Source organism: Lissotriton helveticus, chromosome 10 (assembly GCF_964261635.1).
Source record: "Lissotriton helveticus chromosome 10, aLisHel1.1, whole genome shotgun sequence".
NCBI lineage: Eukaryota > Metazoa > Chordata > Amphibia > Caudata > Salamandridae > Lissotriton > Lissotriton helveticus.
Window position 1 is genome coordinate 1,007,125,689 of NC_136071.1, and position 16,561 is coordinate 1,007,142,249.

The 16,561-nt window shown below is 46.7% G+C and overlaps 1 protein-coding gene across 7 annotated transcripts in view; it reads left to right on the forward strand.

Moving 5' to 3' along the window:
- The window catches only part of SNX13 (sorting nexin 13), a 547,690-nt gene that overhangs the window by 441,514 nt on the left and 89,615 nt on the right, over positions 1-16,561 (forward strand). For all 7 annotated transcript variants that reach the window (XM_078663681.1, XM_078663683.1, XM_078663682.1 and 4 more), the window contains one exon: positions 4,323-4,394. In XM_078663681.1, the coding sequence (XP_078519807.1) occupies positions 4,323-4,394 (72 nt within the window). The remainder of the gene's footprint in view (positions 1-4,322; positions 4,395-16,561) is intronic.

Here is a 16,561-nt window from a genome sequence, read left to right on the forward strand (position 1 = left end):
GGAAGAGTAAACTGCAATTAAGAGTATCCACCAGGAAGTGCATTTCTGAAAGTAAGCTTGCTATTTAAGTCCTACCACAGCATCTCATGAGGGCTGAAGTCTGGATTTTGACTTGACTGTTCTCAAAAATATTAGTTCTTTTCTTTTATAGTTGTTCAATTGTAGACTTAGAAGTGTATTTTGATTCACTGTCTTGCTGCATGATCCCCTAAGCTTTAGCTGTTGGACAGAGTATCCTCACATTGTTTTCTAGAATGTGTTTGTAAAAAGAGGAATTTGTGGTGATTGTCCGGTATTTAGGTCTAGTTGCTTTAACAAAAAGTCCCAAATCATCACCACCTCTTGATTGCTGATCTAAGGTTCTCGGTGTGTTGTAGGAAGCTGGTTCTGTATATACCATACCAAACTAAGGTATAGTGGATCTCCAGAGTTATAGCACAGGCTAAAGTAGATAATACCGTACTCCCTTTTGTGGTAGTGTGGTTAAGCAGTCGGGCTTATCAGGAGGGTAGTGTTAAGCATTTGTTGTAAACACTCAGGCAAGAAATTATGTCTCACTCTCAAAGACCGAATCCAGACCAATTGTTTGTATAAAAAGTTATTTTGTTGTTTTATTTCTAGAACCAAGGTACACTTATAGCAGGTAAGTGATACTTCTCATACAATGTTACTGTTGGCAATACAATGAATACTGTATTCCTAATAACATTCAGATTACTTTTTCAATTGAGAAAACGATTTTGTAACTGTTAAAAATTTTTTTTAATTACTTTTCGATTACTGTCTACACCCCCTAGTATGCCACGCTCCAGTGGGAGGGGGGGCATAAGCCTCTTCATGATTTGAGGGGTCCCCCTATCTACTCAATGGCGAGGACTGAGATGTGTGCTTCACCTCGCCTCCCCACCTGAGGGGTGGGATTGTCAAAGGTGGGCACACCTCATTTCCTGGCTAGGTTTTCCAGCTGGTTCTCTGGCCCAAAATGGGGGTCCGAACCAGTGGGAGCCAGTTGCTGATAGCAGCAAAAGGCTAGGGTAGCTAACAAAGGCGGCAGATCTTTGAAACTTCCTCTTCGAAGATCCTACCCATCCTGGAAGAGGAGACATGACACCTCTGCCCAGCCCAGGACGTGCTTTGTTTACCAGACCCAGAGAGCGACGGCTCTCTACCCAAGGGTTCAGAATCCTGGCTGATGGGGACAGTTGGCTGGGAGCCAGTCTGGATCCACACCAGAGTTGATCGTTTTTCAGGGGGCATCTCTAAGATGCCCTCTGTGTGCATTTTGCATTAAATTTAACACTGGCATCAGTGTGGGTTTAATGTGCTGGGAAGTTTGATACCAAACTTCCCAGACTTCAGTAAAGTCATCATGAAGCTGTGGAGTTCGTGTAGTTATCTTGTGTAGCCCATCTACCCAAAATGGCGTCACTGCATTTACAACGTCCATGAATGGCACAGACACTGTAGGGCCATAGTGAGCATGCAGCTATGCCCTCACCTGTGGTATGGTGCACCCTGTCTTTAGGGCTGGAAGGCCTGCTAGAGGGCTGACTTACCCATGCCACAAGCGGTGTAGGTGGGCATGGCACACAGGGGTGTGTGACATGTTGACTCCTTAGTTTGGTTTGCACCTAAACACCCAGTCTGCAATGGCAGGGTGGGGGTGCTAAGTCGAGGGTCTCTGGGGTGGCATAATACATGCTGAAGCCCTTCGAGGCCCTCTCTGGTCACAAGGCCTTTGGTACCAGGTGTACCTTTTTATAAGGTGCTTACATATGGCCTAGAGGGTTGCCAATTGTGGGTACAAAGATACCGTTTTGGGAAAGAACACAGGTGCTGGGGCCTGGTTAGGGACCCCAGCACACACTCAGTCAAGTTGGCATCCGGTATCTGGCAAAGGGTTAGGGGATAACCATTCAAAAGGGGCACTTTCCATGTGCTAAGCAATGTTTGTTTTTCACCAAACGTGCTATTGTACATTACAACCAAATGACTACACTTTGGCAGCATTCATACATAGGACATTTGTCCTCCAGTTTTGTGGTTCATTCAGGTGGTGTTTTACAACCCTAGGACTTGGACTTGTAGCAATGTTTTTTTGAAGAGATATGTACTGGCTACCCTTAGACAAAGCCGCGCTATTCAATCTTTTCCTAATGGTAGACTCATGAACACTAATGTTCCCAAAGTTGACAAAGGCCTGTAGATCAATAGATGTAGATTTGGAACTATATGTGATCTCTAGGAACATCAGATAGTCTGATCTTTAAGTAAGTGGGGTGGGATGCTCATTCCTAGGTAGATTGGGAACTATCTTGAGCTTTTCCATTTGTACATTTAGCTCATTTCTCACTGGAATGATGAACTTCATATTGTTTCAAAATGGTGTTTTATCTCTTCTCAGACTGGTGAGCAGCAATGATTCTTTTCTCAGACAGCCATAGATTTCTTTTGACCTAGGCATGATGCGTTACCACAAACCAGAATGCTTCAGACCAGTTTGTGTTTTAAATTTTATATACACGTGGTAGCATTGCTTATTGATTAAGTAAGTATGTGCATTACTGTGCAGCACCTGCATTGAATAATCGTGTTTGCTGATATGAAAGTATTAAGGGCTTTATCACACAAGGTGTCTGAGCTTTTGCTGATTCATTTTTGATTATTGAAATGTGTTTGTTAATTGTCAAAGGAGATACGAGTTATCTACTATTAGTTCCAAATGACGTCTGTATGTATTAATATGTAAAGCCATGGGCTCTTAAGTGTGACTGGTATGCCCATATGTGGGTCATCTGCTTAGTGTTTCATAGGACTCAAGCTGCACCCTACTGTCGAGGGCCAAATAAGCATAAACTGGTCTGGGTTTATGTTCAGTTCAGACGGGATTTAGCAGTTCAGGCTGGACTGTTTTTAATGGAGCAGGACCCAGACTGATTTGCATATGGCTGATTTCTGTCTCAGGTGGCAAACAGCAATAGACTGGATTGCGGCCTGAAGTAATTACCAGTGACTAACATTAATTCGGGCAATCCACCCCGCTTGGTTTTTCTCTGTTGATGTCAAACTGTCATCTTGGTAGATCAAGGAAACTGGAGACCAAGGAAACTGGTGATTATCTCACCCACACGTAAACCACCCAATGGAGCTGCCTGAGCTGTATGTAATCCTACTAATGATACCACATGATGCATAATGTAATCCTCTGCAAACGATTCAGTGTCCTTGCATTCCATCCAATTTACAAAGGATTGACTCCTATTCAGCTATTTTAAGCAGTTGTATTATTTTCACCACACAACTGATGTTGGTTACGAAATTACGTTCAGGCTGAATATATTGCTACATACATGTTTTCTGTGAAGGCACATCCAAAACCTAGACAGTGCTTGAAAATGATCTGGCTCCTTTTGGATAGGAATGACCTCGAATCTGATGGCATTAAATTCACGACAATGGGCAAGGGAAAAGTACTACATTTCCTATGTGGACTTCAGCATGCTTGACAAGCAGCCTGGGTCAAAGTTTCATGTATGTTCTGAGGTAATGTAGAGCAAGATTAACATTTATGCTGTCGAGTTTTTTGTAGGAACATTTAAATAAGGTCCTGGAAGGAATGCATTATGAGGATAATTGTGGTAAATGTGGATAACTGGGATTTTCTTTGGACAGAATATTGGGTATTTCTAGGATTTATCACTGGTAAACATGCACATGTTTTTAATGCACTAACAGCCCAAGTTTAAGACACTTTTAAAGTACTTTTCTACCTTAATTTATGACCCTAGAAGTCTTATTAAGAAAGAAACTCCAGATTCCAAAAGTCTGAAGTGAGGTATATTGTCAGCACTTTCTCAATGGATATATCCGAGGTGTAAACACAAGGAGATCTGGGTTGAATACATCATTGCTCTTTAGCTCAATTCGCCATCCCATTTCAAACCCAACCATATACAAATCAGTCTTGATATCTCTGAGATGTTGCATGCTATTCGCAGGATTTTAAGTCCATCAAGAGTTGCAAAAGTAGAATATAAGAAAGATAGGTATATTTCTGTCGAGCCAAGTATGTTCATAGTTACATAAAGTTGTATTCCAGGTACTATTGGTATTTTGGATTTGTTTTTTGTTTTAAGTTTACCAACTTAAAAATACCAGGCAAGAACTTTATCATTCCTTTGATGAATTCAAAGGTTCTACCATTGAACCTTCTTTTCCTTCTGGTATCATGATAACCTACTTGCAAGATCTCCATTTAACATAACCTAGTATGTTGCTTACTCGTTGTGAATATTTGCTTTCACTTTTACCTTCACTTTCAGGTTCCTCCATTAATACCAAAGGTTGACATAGATCCCGAACACTGTCGAGTCTCAGCTCAGCTGGATGACAACGTAAGATTTATTTATTCAAAAAAAGTTTTTTTTATTAAATAGTTGAGTCAAATGATTGCTATCTTTGTGACTGAAGCCAAGTATGACTATTATATTGGTTAGTAATATATCTCTTACCTGAAACGTATTTTTCTTGTTTATACTGCTGTTATGTATCTACCTTTGTACACAGTGTCGTTGGCAGCTAAGACTAATGTAACTAGTTCATTTGGCCCCTTCCACCTTGGTCCGCAAGTGCCACTGCACCTACTACCTTATTTATAGCTACCCCTGGTGCGTAATTTTCCTAAAATTGCTTTATGCATTGATTTAGAAGAAACCATAATTTCCGGTCCCAAAAATGTGCCACCTGAAGGAGTTTATGGTTGTTTTATCACTGCTCTGCTCAATACATTCAGAAAAAACGAATGTAAGCCGAAACTCTGTATCAAGTGCCTAGAGATAAATAAGTTTAACATAATGATTGTCTATAACTGTGTGACTAGATGGCAACATTTTATCACAGCATCTCCGTAGTATTTCTTTTAAGTTCTAGCACCAGCTTCTGGGTACCACACTTTTTGCCAGCCAATTTGCTCCAGTCTTGAAACAACCTAAGATGCTGAAAAGACACAGGATTCTTAGCAAACCCTTTTCTTTAGCATCTACAAATAGAACAATCAAGGGCTAACCCACAAAAAAACTCTCAGCCTTGTTGCACTACCTCTTCAAACTGCTACTAGGCGACATCCCACACCCTTGACACAGCATCACGATAATCCTGTGTTAACAGCACAGCATCACTGGCAAACCTGCTACTGTAAAACGGTCTGCAGCTCAGCAGGTTCCACTCGATGGCAGAAACATACAACAAAGAATACCATGGAGTACTGTGTGAGCTGTGTCTCATTAATTTCAACTTGCAGCATGAAAGACTCATTAGTACTAAACAGTACTACAGATGTCACCAGATTCACAGTTGACACACAAAAGCAAATACAGTCAAGTAAAAATTACAGTTCAAGGAGTTACAAATAAAAACAGATCTTCTCAAAACTATTGGTAACTAATGCCTATAATTGGATGTTGCTCCTAACCAAATCAATTATGCACCTGCAGTGCGTTATGGTTTTCTGAAGACGAATCACAAAATAGATTGTTGGAATGCAAAATTAAACATGTACATGATGAGAGCCTCTTTTTATTCACAGCCACACTACAAGTGGAGTATAAAGTCAGGCATAGTGCAAGCAAGAAAAATAGGCCCACAGCCATAGGTGCTGGAAGTAGGGATTTGTGGGATGCTTTAGCTGCCCCAAAATAACCGTGCTGGAAGGTGAATGAGCAATAAAGATGCTTTTAAATTATATTTGCATCTTGTCACATTAGATGTGCGTTCAAAGGCAGAGGTCAAATGCCAGTTTATGTCTATTGTCAAAATGTTGCCAATTCTTCTAACATTAAGATAGATGTTTACTTTCTCTGACTGTAAAGTAAGAGTATTTTGTCAAGCGAACTATGTGGCAATCTTGTGGGGATAAAGGAAGTGTCACAGGAAAGGCTTCGGGATGTAATGTTTTTTCTAGTGCACAACAAAATGTAAATAGCTGCAAAATAGCGGTACAAATTATTCAAAATGTATCAACAGATAGGAAAGCACAAATTAAGCCCTTTTTGTGCAAATATGAAGTAAGATGGAAACCGAGATTTGAATGCGATGAAAACAATCAGGGCAGTTATTTTCATATTGAGCAAATGATAAATATTTGTGAAACTCTATGTTCGAGGCATATGAGCTGCAGATCTTACACTGTGCATTAGATCGCCACCTGGTGTTGGGCTCAGATGATTGCATGTTGTTGTCGTCTTGAAAGAAGTCTTTTGTAGTCACGAGATAGGTGACTCCTCCCTTGGACGATAGTGCGCATGGGCATCGGCTCCATCCTTAGATTGTCTTTTTCCGCCACTGGGTTCGGATGAAACTTTTCCGCTCCGGTTCGAAATCTACTTTTCAAGTATTTCAACGCGTAAAAACGTATTCAAACTTCACCAAACTACTTTCGATATTGACAAACGCTGTCTCGACTCCATCAGCTCGATTCCGGTCGTCGACGCGGGCCGTTGAGCCTATCCACGCCGTGAGGCCTACACCTCATGGAAAGGCTGCCATTCAAAAGATGCCCCAAGTGTGGAGCAAAGTTTCCACACAGTGACCATCACGAGGTCTGTAACCTGTGCTTATCACCAGAACACGACGAATACAGCTGTACAGCCTGTGCGTCCTTTGGATCCAAGTAGACCATTCGAGATCGGAGGGCCCGTCGACACGACATGCAGGGATCAGCTCCGGAACCGGTGGATATCTTTGACGAAGAAGTTCTGCTTGTTCCCAAAGAAGATTCAGACGATCTCCAAATCGTATCCGAGGCAGACGATTCCGATGACTCCATACCATCCGGTCAGTGCGTGAGTACTACTGCCCCTGCCCCATACCCACCACCCAAATCGAAGGCAAAGGTCAACACTCCGGGGCCCAGTCGCGACCAAAAAAACACTTCAAAAGCTCCGCATCGAGCCCGGCTCTGAAGAAAATACTCAAGCCTTCCAGAAGCTCCTTACTGAGAAAGCCGCACGTGCCGATCCCACCAGCTCCCTCGACACCGAAACCGAAAGAAGTCCTGGCTCCGAAACCGTCGACTTCTAAAGACAAAACTATGAAGCCAGCGTCTGACGCCTCGAGGCCGATGAGACTAGCTTCCACTCCGAAGCCAATATCTTCACTACCGAAACCTACAAGGCCTGATTCCGATGCGCTCAAGCCCTCCAAACAGCCTACGACTCCGAAAACAATACCTTCGGTGCCGAAATCTACACCAAAGGACACAGTAACAACTCCTAAGGTTAAAGACAAGTAACAACAACGCCCGGAACCGAAAAAATTGGCGCCGGCAAAGGTTCCACAAGCAGAAGGTCTTTTCCAACCTGATCCTCTACGAAAGATCTACATTGACCCAAAGACAGGTCATGTATCCACTACACCACACAGGAAAAGGAAATCGGACACAGCACCTACACCTGCAGTGCCTGTCAAGAAGAACACTCTGCCACATCTCCTATGCACCCTTCTTCTCCTATACTTCCTTCTCCTTCATCTCCTGTTCCTCTTAACATTTCACCTCAAAATGCTCCTCAAAACTCTCCTCCTCATTCTTCACCACATACACCTCCAAATGATGATGAGTATAGCATAGGGGGAGCGGTAGACCCAGATGAGCCTTTTCCCTACACTGTTGATGATCCAGATTGGGGCTACCCAAACCCACAAGATGTGCCAGATATTCTTGACCCACATTCATATCCATCAAAACCTTCTCCCCCAGAAGACAATATTGGTTTTGGGCACTTACTGAATAGGGCTGCCTTTTATCATGGGGTCACCATGCATTCAGATGAGGCAGAGGAAGACTTTTTACTAGATACGTTTGAACAATCACAAAGGTCTGTTCAAATTCTTCCTATGATTAAAGGGGTCATAAAACATGCTCCAGAAGTATTTAAAGATCTTGTACGTGCTAGGATTATAAACCCTAGAATTGAGAAAAAATACAGGCCTGCTCCTGGGGATCCTGCCTACATTAAAGGACAGCTACCCTTAGATTCCCTAGCTGTGTCAAATGCTAGAAAAAGAGCACACTCACAGACATCAGGTGAAGCACTACCCCCTGATAAAGAATCTAAGGTGAGAGATGCTTCAGGCAAGAGGATAGCTGCACAAGCTACCAATACATGGTGTATAGCTAACACACAAGCCCTCCTTGCAAGATATGACGGGGCTCACTATGATCTGTTAGAGACATTACTACAACATTTCCCAGACCAATATAAGGCGCAGGCAAACAACCTTATACAAGAAGGCAAGTTAATTTCAAATGCCTCAATCAAGTGCGCACTTGATGTAGCAGACACTGCATCTAGAGCTGTAAACACTAGTGGCCTACTTAGACGTCATGCGTGGCTACGCATTTCAGGATTTAAGCAGGAAGTGCAAACTACCATCTTAAATCAGCCATTCAACCAACATCAATTGTTTGGACCAGAGGTAGACACAGCACTTGAGAAAATGAAGAAAGATACCGATACAGCCAAATCTATGGGAGCATTGCAATCCACACAAGCTAGAGGCTCTTTTTGTTACTCCTTCTATAGAGTAGGCTACAAACAGACTGGAGCAGACAATACATCGTCCTTCAAATCCAATACACAGACATCCTCCAGTAAAGTATATTTTAGAGGAGGATATAGAGGCAACAACAATAAAGGAAGAGGTTGAGGTAACAACAATAATCAAACCTCTTCACAACAGACAGGTGGTGTGAGAAGTTGGCCTGATGTGCAGTGCTCACTATTCTAGTGATCACTATATATCAGTCCAAACAACCCTTATTGATGATTGGTTGTAAGTCAACCTTATAGACCAGCTATCCTAGTAGCATGGATACGAGCAGTCTAAGGCTAAGACTCTAGAGGGCGTGTTAAGCCAGCTGTTTTACCATCGCATTACCCCTTGAACACCCAGTGAAAGGACACCACACAAGTTGTTATGAAAATAAACAGTGTATTTATTTATAACAAGACTACCCTGGCTCTTTATGAGACAGGGAGCTAAGCACACAACAAAAACTCTTACGAAAATACTTTTAAGTTAGCACGTTACACAAATGCCCGAGGGGCACGAAAAACCATATACGCTAAAAGTGGAATGCGAATTACTAGCAGGTAAGTAACAGTTCTAATAGGCTTTGGAATCGCTAGGACTGGACTAGGGAATCGTTAGATTACTACTAGGAGGCCCAGGGGACTCGGGTGCAGAGTGTGCACTCTCACGCGGGATGCGGGACAAAGTCTATGGAAGCTAGAATTCACAGAGTTAGTGTTCACGGGCGAACCCGACCTGGTAGGAAGAAAACGACAGTGGATCCTGACCCTTGGATAGTGAGGCTATGCTGGGACACCGGAGTGCCGAAGTTACCTAGCCCAGGGGCTGCAGCTGCATAGGTCTGAAAAGACGTCGGGGATTTCGTTGCCGGACCAGGAGCCTGGAAGGAAGAAGTTGCTGGCAGGCGACCAGTGAAGAAAAGTTCGATGGATCCAAGCCTGGATCAAGGAAGAAGAAAACCTGAAAGCAGAGGGGACCAAGTTCTTGAATCACTAGCCAGTGATTAAGTGGGCACCAGGATGGCACCGGGCGAAGTCACCGCAGTCAGGTGAGTGGGCGCTGCTGGGCTCTGCAGTCTCTCGGACCAGGAGGCGTTGTCGGCGACCAGGATGGAGGTGCGAGCTGTCCCACGAAGGATGAAGTCGTCGGCGTCGAAGTTACCCAGGATTGGGCAACAAGCCTTGGCTAATTCAAGCCCACGCGGTGGACTCAAAATGGCGTCTTGAGTGGACCAGGAGGGTCCGGGGTGCTCCTCTTCTGGAAGGGAGCAAGGGCCAGTCTGGAGCAACCAGACCAGCAGCAGAAATGTCGTCGGGCGTCGTCAGGAAGGCCACAAGCCAACGGGCTAGTAGCCAAACAACGCGGTGAGCAGCGGAAAGCAGAAGGGCCCCACGCAGATCGTGGAGATGCTGGGGGGCTGCACTTCGGAGCTGGAGCTGCTCAGAGTCGGGGCTTCTCGGACCCCAAAGCACTCACCAGTAGATTACTCGGCGGGCTTGCTGGAAAGAAAGTCGTGTCTTGATTCCAAAGATGATCTGATTTGGAAGGGGGCCAGTCTCTACCTTTATCTGGGAAAAGGGGGCTGGCACGCGACTAGGTCCTGCCCTATGGGTGGGACCAGGAGGGGGGTGGTTACACCCACTTCCTTGGCGGGCTTTTCCCCAGGCCAGGGGCTGGAGTGCCCCTGGAACTGGTTCCAGCCAGCCTATGCACAGTGAGCACCGGGGTGCCACGTGCAGTCACCTTCCTCTAAAGCCCTGCCTACCTACAATACACAAACCCTGTCTGGGACGGTGCTGGCACCGCCCCTGGCAGGAAACCCTTTGTCCTTATCTCCTGCTCTGGGAGGACTCCCAGCAGCAGGAGGGCAGACTTGTGTCTCGGTGGCAGCATCCATTTTGTGGATGCTAAGGCTCTGTCTGACTTTAACCGGGGTTAGGGGTTACATACATGTCGTGTCCCTCTAGAAGGGTGGAATGCTAACCCCGTCGCCAGAATTGGCGAGGGGTTAGTATTCCAATTCGTATGACACCTTACTCGACATGTTTTGATAAAGCGATACCAGAGTTGGCACATAACCGCGAGGATTATAATGCACTTAAGAGTATATGGTATGCGATATCATGGAAACGGCTAAGGGATAGATCCCGAAAGCCGCAGACAGGCTCAGCTCATGCCAGAGCACCATCTCACACGATTCCAAGCACTCTGCCTTCAGGATTGTTAAGGCCTGCCATAGGAGTGACTGATAGGAGATCTGTGTGTCCATTTTAGGGTTAGATATAGGTATACTATATCTAAAGCAAAGGGTGATTACACCACCTTGCCCCAGCTGTCAAGCAGCCAGTTGTGTCAGATTTGGATGGCCAGCCAGGGGTGGCATAATACATGCTGCAGCCCCTGGTAGGCCCTGGGTACACCTATGCCCTGGGTACCTAAGGTACACTGTACAGGGACTGATAAGGTGGCTCAGTATCCAATTTAGATATGCACCTAAGGTACATGGAATCCATTTTACAGAGAGAGCAGTGGGCCTGAGGTCCTGAATAGCAGGGCCTCAGGTCAACTAAGTCAGAAAACCAGCAAAACACCAGGCAAAAAGTTGGGGGCAACCATAGTCAGGGATCAACCTTCCTACATAACCCCCCCCCAAACGAAAGGAGATAAGGCTATCCTTGTCCAGGTAAGCCTATATTGCCTAAGTGGCCATTTAAGGAAGTACCAGCACTGGCATGGTTACCCCCTATGTCATGGTCCACTAAGCAATCCCTCACCCTAAGGGTGTCTGAGGGTCTCCACCATAGGGAATCTCTACCTGTGGCGTGTTTTGTCAAAGAAAAAGGCTGGTGCTGAAATGGAGTACTGAAGTGAGGCTCCACTAACTTTGGGCTCAGCTTCCTCCAATCATCATCCACCATAGAGGCCTTTCTTTCCAAGACTGAGTTGTTTTGGGCTCTCAGGGTCAACCTCTGGCTACCTACAGCTGGAGGTTGGGTCCCTCTGTTTGGCTTACTGGAGGGACAGGTCAGGTCTGGGGCCCTCAGGTCCCAAGTTTGGCTGTGCCCAACAGTGTCCATCTGTGGGAGGTCCCTAACTAATTTTAAGGGGGATCCCTCAGGAGTGTGTTTTATTTTCACTTGGCTAGGACTACTAGCGTCAGTGCCCTTAATCTGCTGATTGGGAAATTCTTTTGGACAGGGGGCCCCTTGGGGTCCAACACTGGCCTCCCTGACCTCTACAGCCCTGGGCTGACTGAGGCAGGGTAGAGAGGGGCAGGTTACCTGCTCCAGACTGGGTCCCACCTTGGAAGGGTCCACTGACATCAGGGGTTCTGCCAGGCTAGGCCTGACTACCTCTGTGGCAGTTTCTTCACAAGGGGTCAGATCAGTTCCCTGAGGAGGCTGATCCTTTCCTAAAGTCTGGTGGGAGGGAGATTTCTCTTCCTCCTCAATACTCTCTGTCTGAGTGGAGTGATCCATAGTTTCAGGCTTCACAACACTGTCATCTGTCTGAGTTTGAGCTGTGGCCATCACAACTCTCCCAACCTTTTCAGGAGGGGGCTCAGTTTGGGTGTGGGCTGTAACCATCACAGCCTTGACAACCTGTTCTGGGAAGGAAGTTGTCTGAGATTGGGTTGTGACTGGCACAACCCTCCTGACCTGTTCAGGGAGGATATCTTGGACTGGGGCTGTGGCTACCACTGCCCCACTAACCTTACCATGGATGTTTACCATTCTAGAATGGGTTTCTTGCTCTACTTCAGCCCAGGCTGAGAGCTCTAAATCATTCCCCAGTAGGCAATCTACAGGCAAGTTTGGTGACACTGCCACTCTCTTGTGGCCAGTGACACCTCCCCAGCTGAGATTGACCACTGCCATGGGATGATCTCTCTGTACTCCATCAATATTGGTCACCTGGTATGTGGCACCAGGTAAAAGTTGCCTTGAGGGGACTAGACTCTCAGTCACCATAGTGATGCTAGCCCCTGTATCTCTATAGGCCTCAACTTTTATACCATTGATGAGGGGCTCCTGTCTGTACTTGCCCAAAGTGTTGGGACAAGTTGTGAAGTTGGCAAACCCCATGCCAGTCTCACAGACAAGAGTATCTAAGTTTGGGGACCTGGTTAGGCCAGAGTCCCCAGGAACTCCCAAAGTAAATGCACCCAAATTCTTGGGGGCACTCCCACCACCTGGGGGATTACTACTAGTAGTAACAGGAGGTTTGGGAATGTTACTTGGGGGTATGTTTTCCTTATTGTTATTCTTTGGGCAACTGCTGTCAGTTTTTAAATGACCCACCTGTTTACAGGGATAACAATAAGGTTTCTTCTGGTTGTTGGAAGGATTCTGGGACCCACCCCCCTCAGAGGATTTTTGGGGCCCTGATGTGGTTTGATCTGTAGATTTATTCCCACCCTTCTCTTGAGGCTTGGTTGATTCCTTTTTCTGGTCACCACCTTGGTTCTTGGGCCTAATCCTGGTTCTGACCCATTTGTCTGCCCTCTTACCCAATTCTGGTGGAGAGGTCAGATCAGAGTCTACCAGGTGCTGGTGTAATAACTGGTTCTGACAATTATTTAAGACTTGCTCTCTCATAATTAGATTATACAATCCCTTGAAATCAGTAACCTTACTACCCAGTAGCCAGCCTTCCAAAGCCTTAGTGGCACAATCAACAAAGTCTGACCAGTCCTGAGACTGAGTTTTCTGGGTGTCTCTGAACAGCAACCTGTACTGCTCAGTGGTTAAACCAAACCCATCAACCAGTGCATTTTTCAGGACCTGGTAATTGTTAGCATCCTCAACTCTAGTAGTGAGGAGCTTATCTCTACCTTTGCCATCAAAGGAGAGCCACAGTATAGCTGCCCACTGACTCTGGGGAATGCACTGCACAGTGCAGGCCCTCTCCAGAGCAGCCATCCATTTCTGGATATCATCCCCTTGCTTAAAGGGGGGCACTATTTTAGTCAGGTGTTTAGTATCTAAACCCTTCTCTCTATCTCTTGGGAGATTGCTGCCACCAGTGGGAGCTAACCCACTCATCTGTTGCTCTCTTGCCAGGGCAAGCTTCTCTTTGGCCAGGGCAATTTCTTCCCTTTCAATCCTCAGTTCAGCTTGTCTCATCCTAGCTTCATGCTCCCTTCTCTGAGGGGAAGTAAATCTCCTCTGTGGAGGATTCCTTCTCCCCTGAGAAGAGGCATTAGAGTGCAGAGATCTATTGGAGTCCCTAGAAAGAGATCTATCTCTCCTAACTCCAAGGTTAGGCCCACTTCGGGTTAGTACTGGGGGGCCCCCAGATCCTAGCCCAAGTAAGTCTAAGTTGGTCCTAGTTAGCCTTCTGACTACCTCAAGACCTTTGTCTACCTCATCCCCAGAGAGTACCTCCTGATCCTCCTCCTCAACTGCTGAATCAGTGTTGGGGAGATCTGGATCCCCAGAGGTTCCCTCTAAGGCTGGCATGTTCTCATGTAAGTGAGAAAGCTTTCTGGCATCATATGTCTCTAAGAGACCTATCAGAAAGGAAGTGGTGGGGTTAGACCCCTGCTTCAGTTTTCTGGAGACACAGATCTGTCTCATCTCATGGAAACTGAGAGCTGCATATCTTGAAGTGACCTGTGGAGGGTCTACACTGACCAGGGGAGTCTCAGTAGAGTCCCCCTGAGTCGACATGCTTTTCTAGTGAGGTGTAAGTGGTGCACTTACCTACACTATATGTTTGCCTACTGATCCCTTGCTAGAGTTGTAGTTTAGGGTGTGCTAGGCCCTAGGAGCTACAACAGCTGGTTCAGTAGAACTCAGAGTATTCTAAGCTAAGTTATATGTACCTTTAGTACTTATGTGATCTTTCACAAGATATTCTTAGGGCATGTGTGGTAAAACAACAGCAAGCTCAAATCCCAACCGCTGCTCACCAATGTGAGAAGTTGGCCTGATGTGCAGTGCTCACTATTCTAGTGATCACTATATATCAGTCCAAACAACCCTTATTGATGATTGGTTGTAAGTCAACCTTATAGACCAGCTATCCTAGTAGCATGGATACGAGCAGTCTAAGGCTAAGACTCTAGAGGGCGTGTTAAGCCAGCTGTTTTACCATCGCATTACCCCTTGAACACCCAGTGAAAGGACACCACACAAGTTGTTATGAAAATAAACAGTGTATTTATTTATAACAAGACTACCCTGGCTCTTTATGAGACAGGGAGCTAAGCACACAACAAAAACTCTTACGAAAATACTTTTAAGTTAGCACGTTACACAAATGCCCGAGGGGCACGAAAAACCATATACGCTAAAAGTGGAATGCGAATTACTAGCAGGTAAGTAACAGTTCTAATAGGCTTTGGAATCGCTAGGACTGGACTAGGGAATCGTTAGATTACTACTAGGAGGCCCAGGGGACTCGGGTGCAGAGTGTGCACTCTCACGCGGGATGCGGGACAAAGTCTATGGAAGCTAGAATTCACAGAGTTAGTGTTCACGGGCGAACCCGACCTGGTAGGAAGAAAACGACAGTGGATCCTGACCCTTGGATAGTGAGGCTATGCTGGGACACCGGAGTGCCGAAGTTACCTAGCCCAGGGGCTGCAGCTGCATAGGTCTGAAAAGACGTCGGGGATCTCGTTGCCGGACCAGGAGCCTGGAAGGAAGAAGTTGCTGGCAGGCGACCAGTGAAGAAAAGTTCGATGGATCCAAGCCTGGATCAAGGAAGAAGAAAACCTGAAAGCAGAGGGGACCAAGTTCTTGAATCACTAGCCAGTGATTAAGTGGGCACCAGGATGGCACCGGGCGAAGTCACCGCAGTCAGGTGAGTGGGCGCTGCTGGGCTCTGCAGTCTCTCGGACCAGGAGGCGTTGTCGGCGACCAGGATGGAGGTGCGAGCTGTCCCACGAAGGATGAAGTCGTCGGCGTCGAAGTTACCCAGGATTGGGCAACAAGCCTTGGCTAATTCAAGCCCACGCGGTGGACTCAAAATGGCGTCTTGAGTGGACCAGGAGGGTCCGGGGTGCTCCTCTTCTGGAAGGGAGCAAGGGCCAGTCTGGAGCAACCAGACCAGCAGCAGAAATGTCGTCGGGCGTCGTCAGGAAGGCCACAAGCCAACGGGCTAGTAGCCAAACAACGCGGTGAGCAGCGGAAAGCAGAAGGGCCCCACGCAGATCGTGGAGATGCTGGGGGGCTGCACTTCGGAGCTGGAGCTGCTCAGAGTCGGGGCTTCTCGGACCCCAAAGCACTCACCAGTAGATTACTCGGCGGGCTTGCTGGAAAGAAGTCGGGCAGTCTTGAAGATGGCCGGTCCCTTGAGGTCTCGTCGCACCCACGGTTCTCAGCTGGGCTGTAGAGGCGGGTAGAGGTCAGAGGTGCCAGGGAAGCCGGTTCTCGTCGAGCTGGGCAGTCGGATTCCGGAGGAAGGACTTACAGCAGACCGCAGTGTTCTTTAGATGGTGCCTGCGGATGCAGGGTGACTACTCCTTAGTCACAAGGGAGAATCTTGAAGAAGGAAATCTTGAAGTCCTTTCGCAGAAAGTCGTGTCTTGATTCCAAAGATGATCTGATTTGGAAGGGGGCCAGTCTCTACCTTTATCTGGGAAAAGGGGGCTGGCACGCGACTAGGTCCTGCCCTATGGGTGGGACCAGGAGGGGGGTGGTTACACCCACTTCCTTGGCGGGCTTTTCCCCAGGCCAGGGGCTGGAGTGCCCCTGGAACTGGTTCCAGCCAGCCTATGCACAGTGAGCACCGGGGTGCCACGTGCAGTCACCTTCCTCTAAAGCCCTGCCTACCTACAATACACAAACCCTGTCTGGGACGGTGCTGGCACCGCCCCTGGCAGGAAACCCTTTGTCCTTATCTCCTGCTCTGGGAGGACTCCCAGCAGCAGGAGGGCAGACTTGTGTCTCGGTGGCAGCATCCATTTTGTGGATGCTAAGGCTCTGTCTGACTTTAACCGGGGTTAGGGGTTACATACATGTCG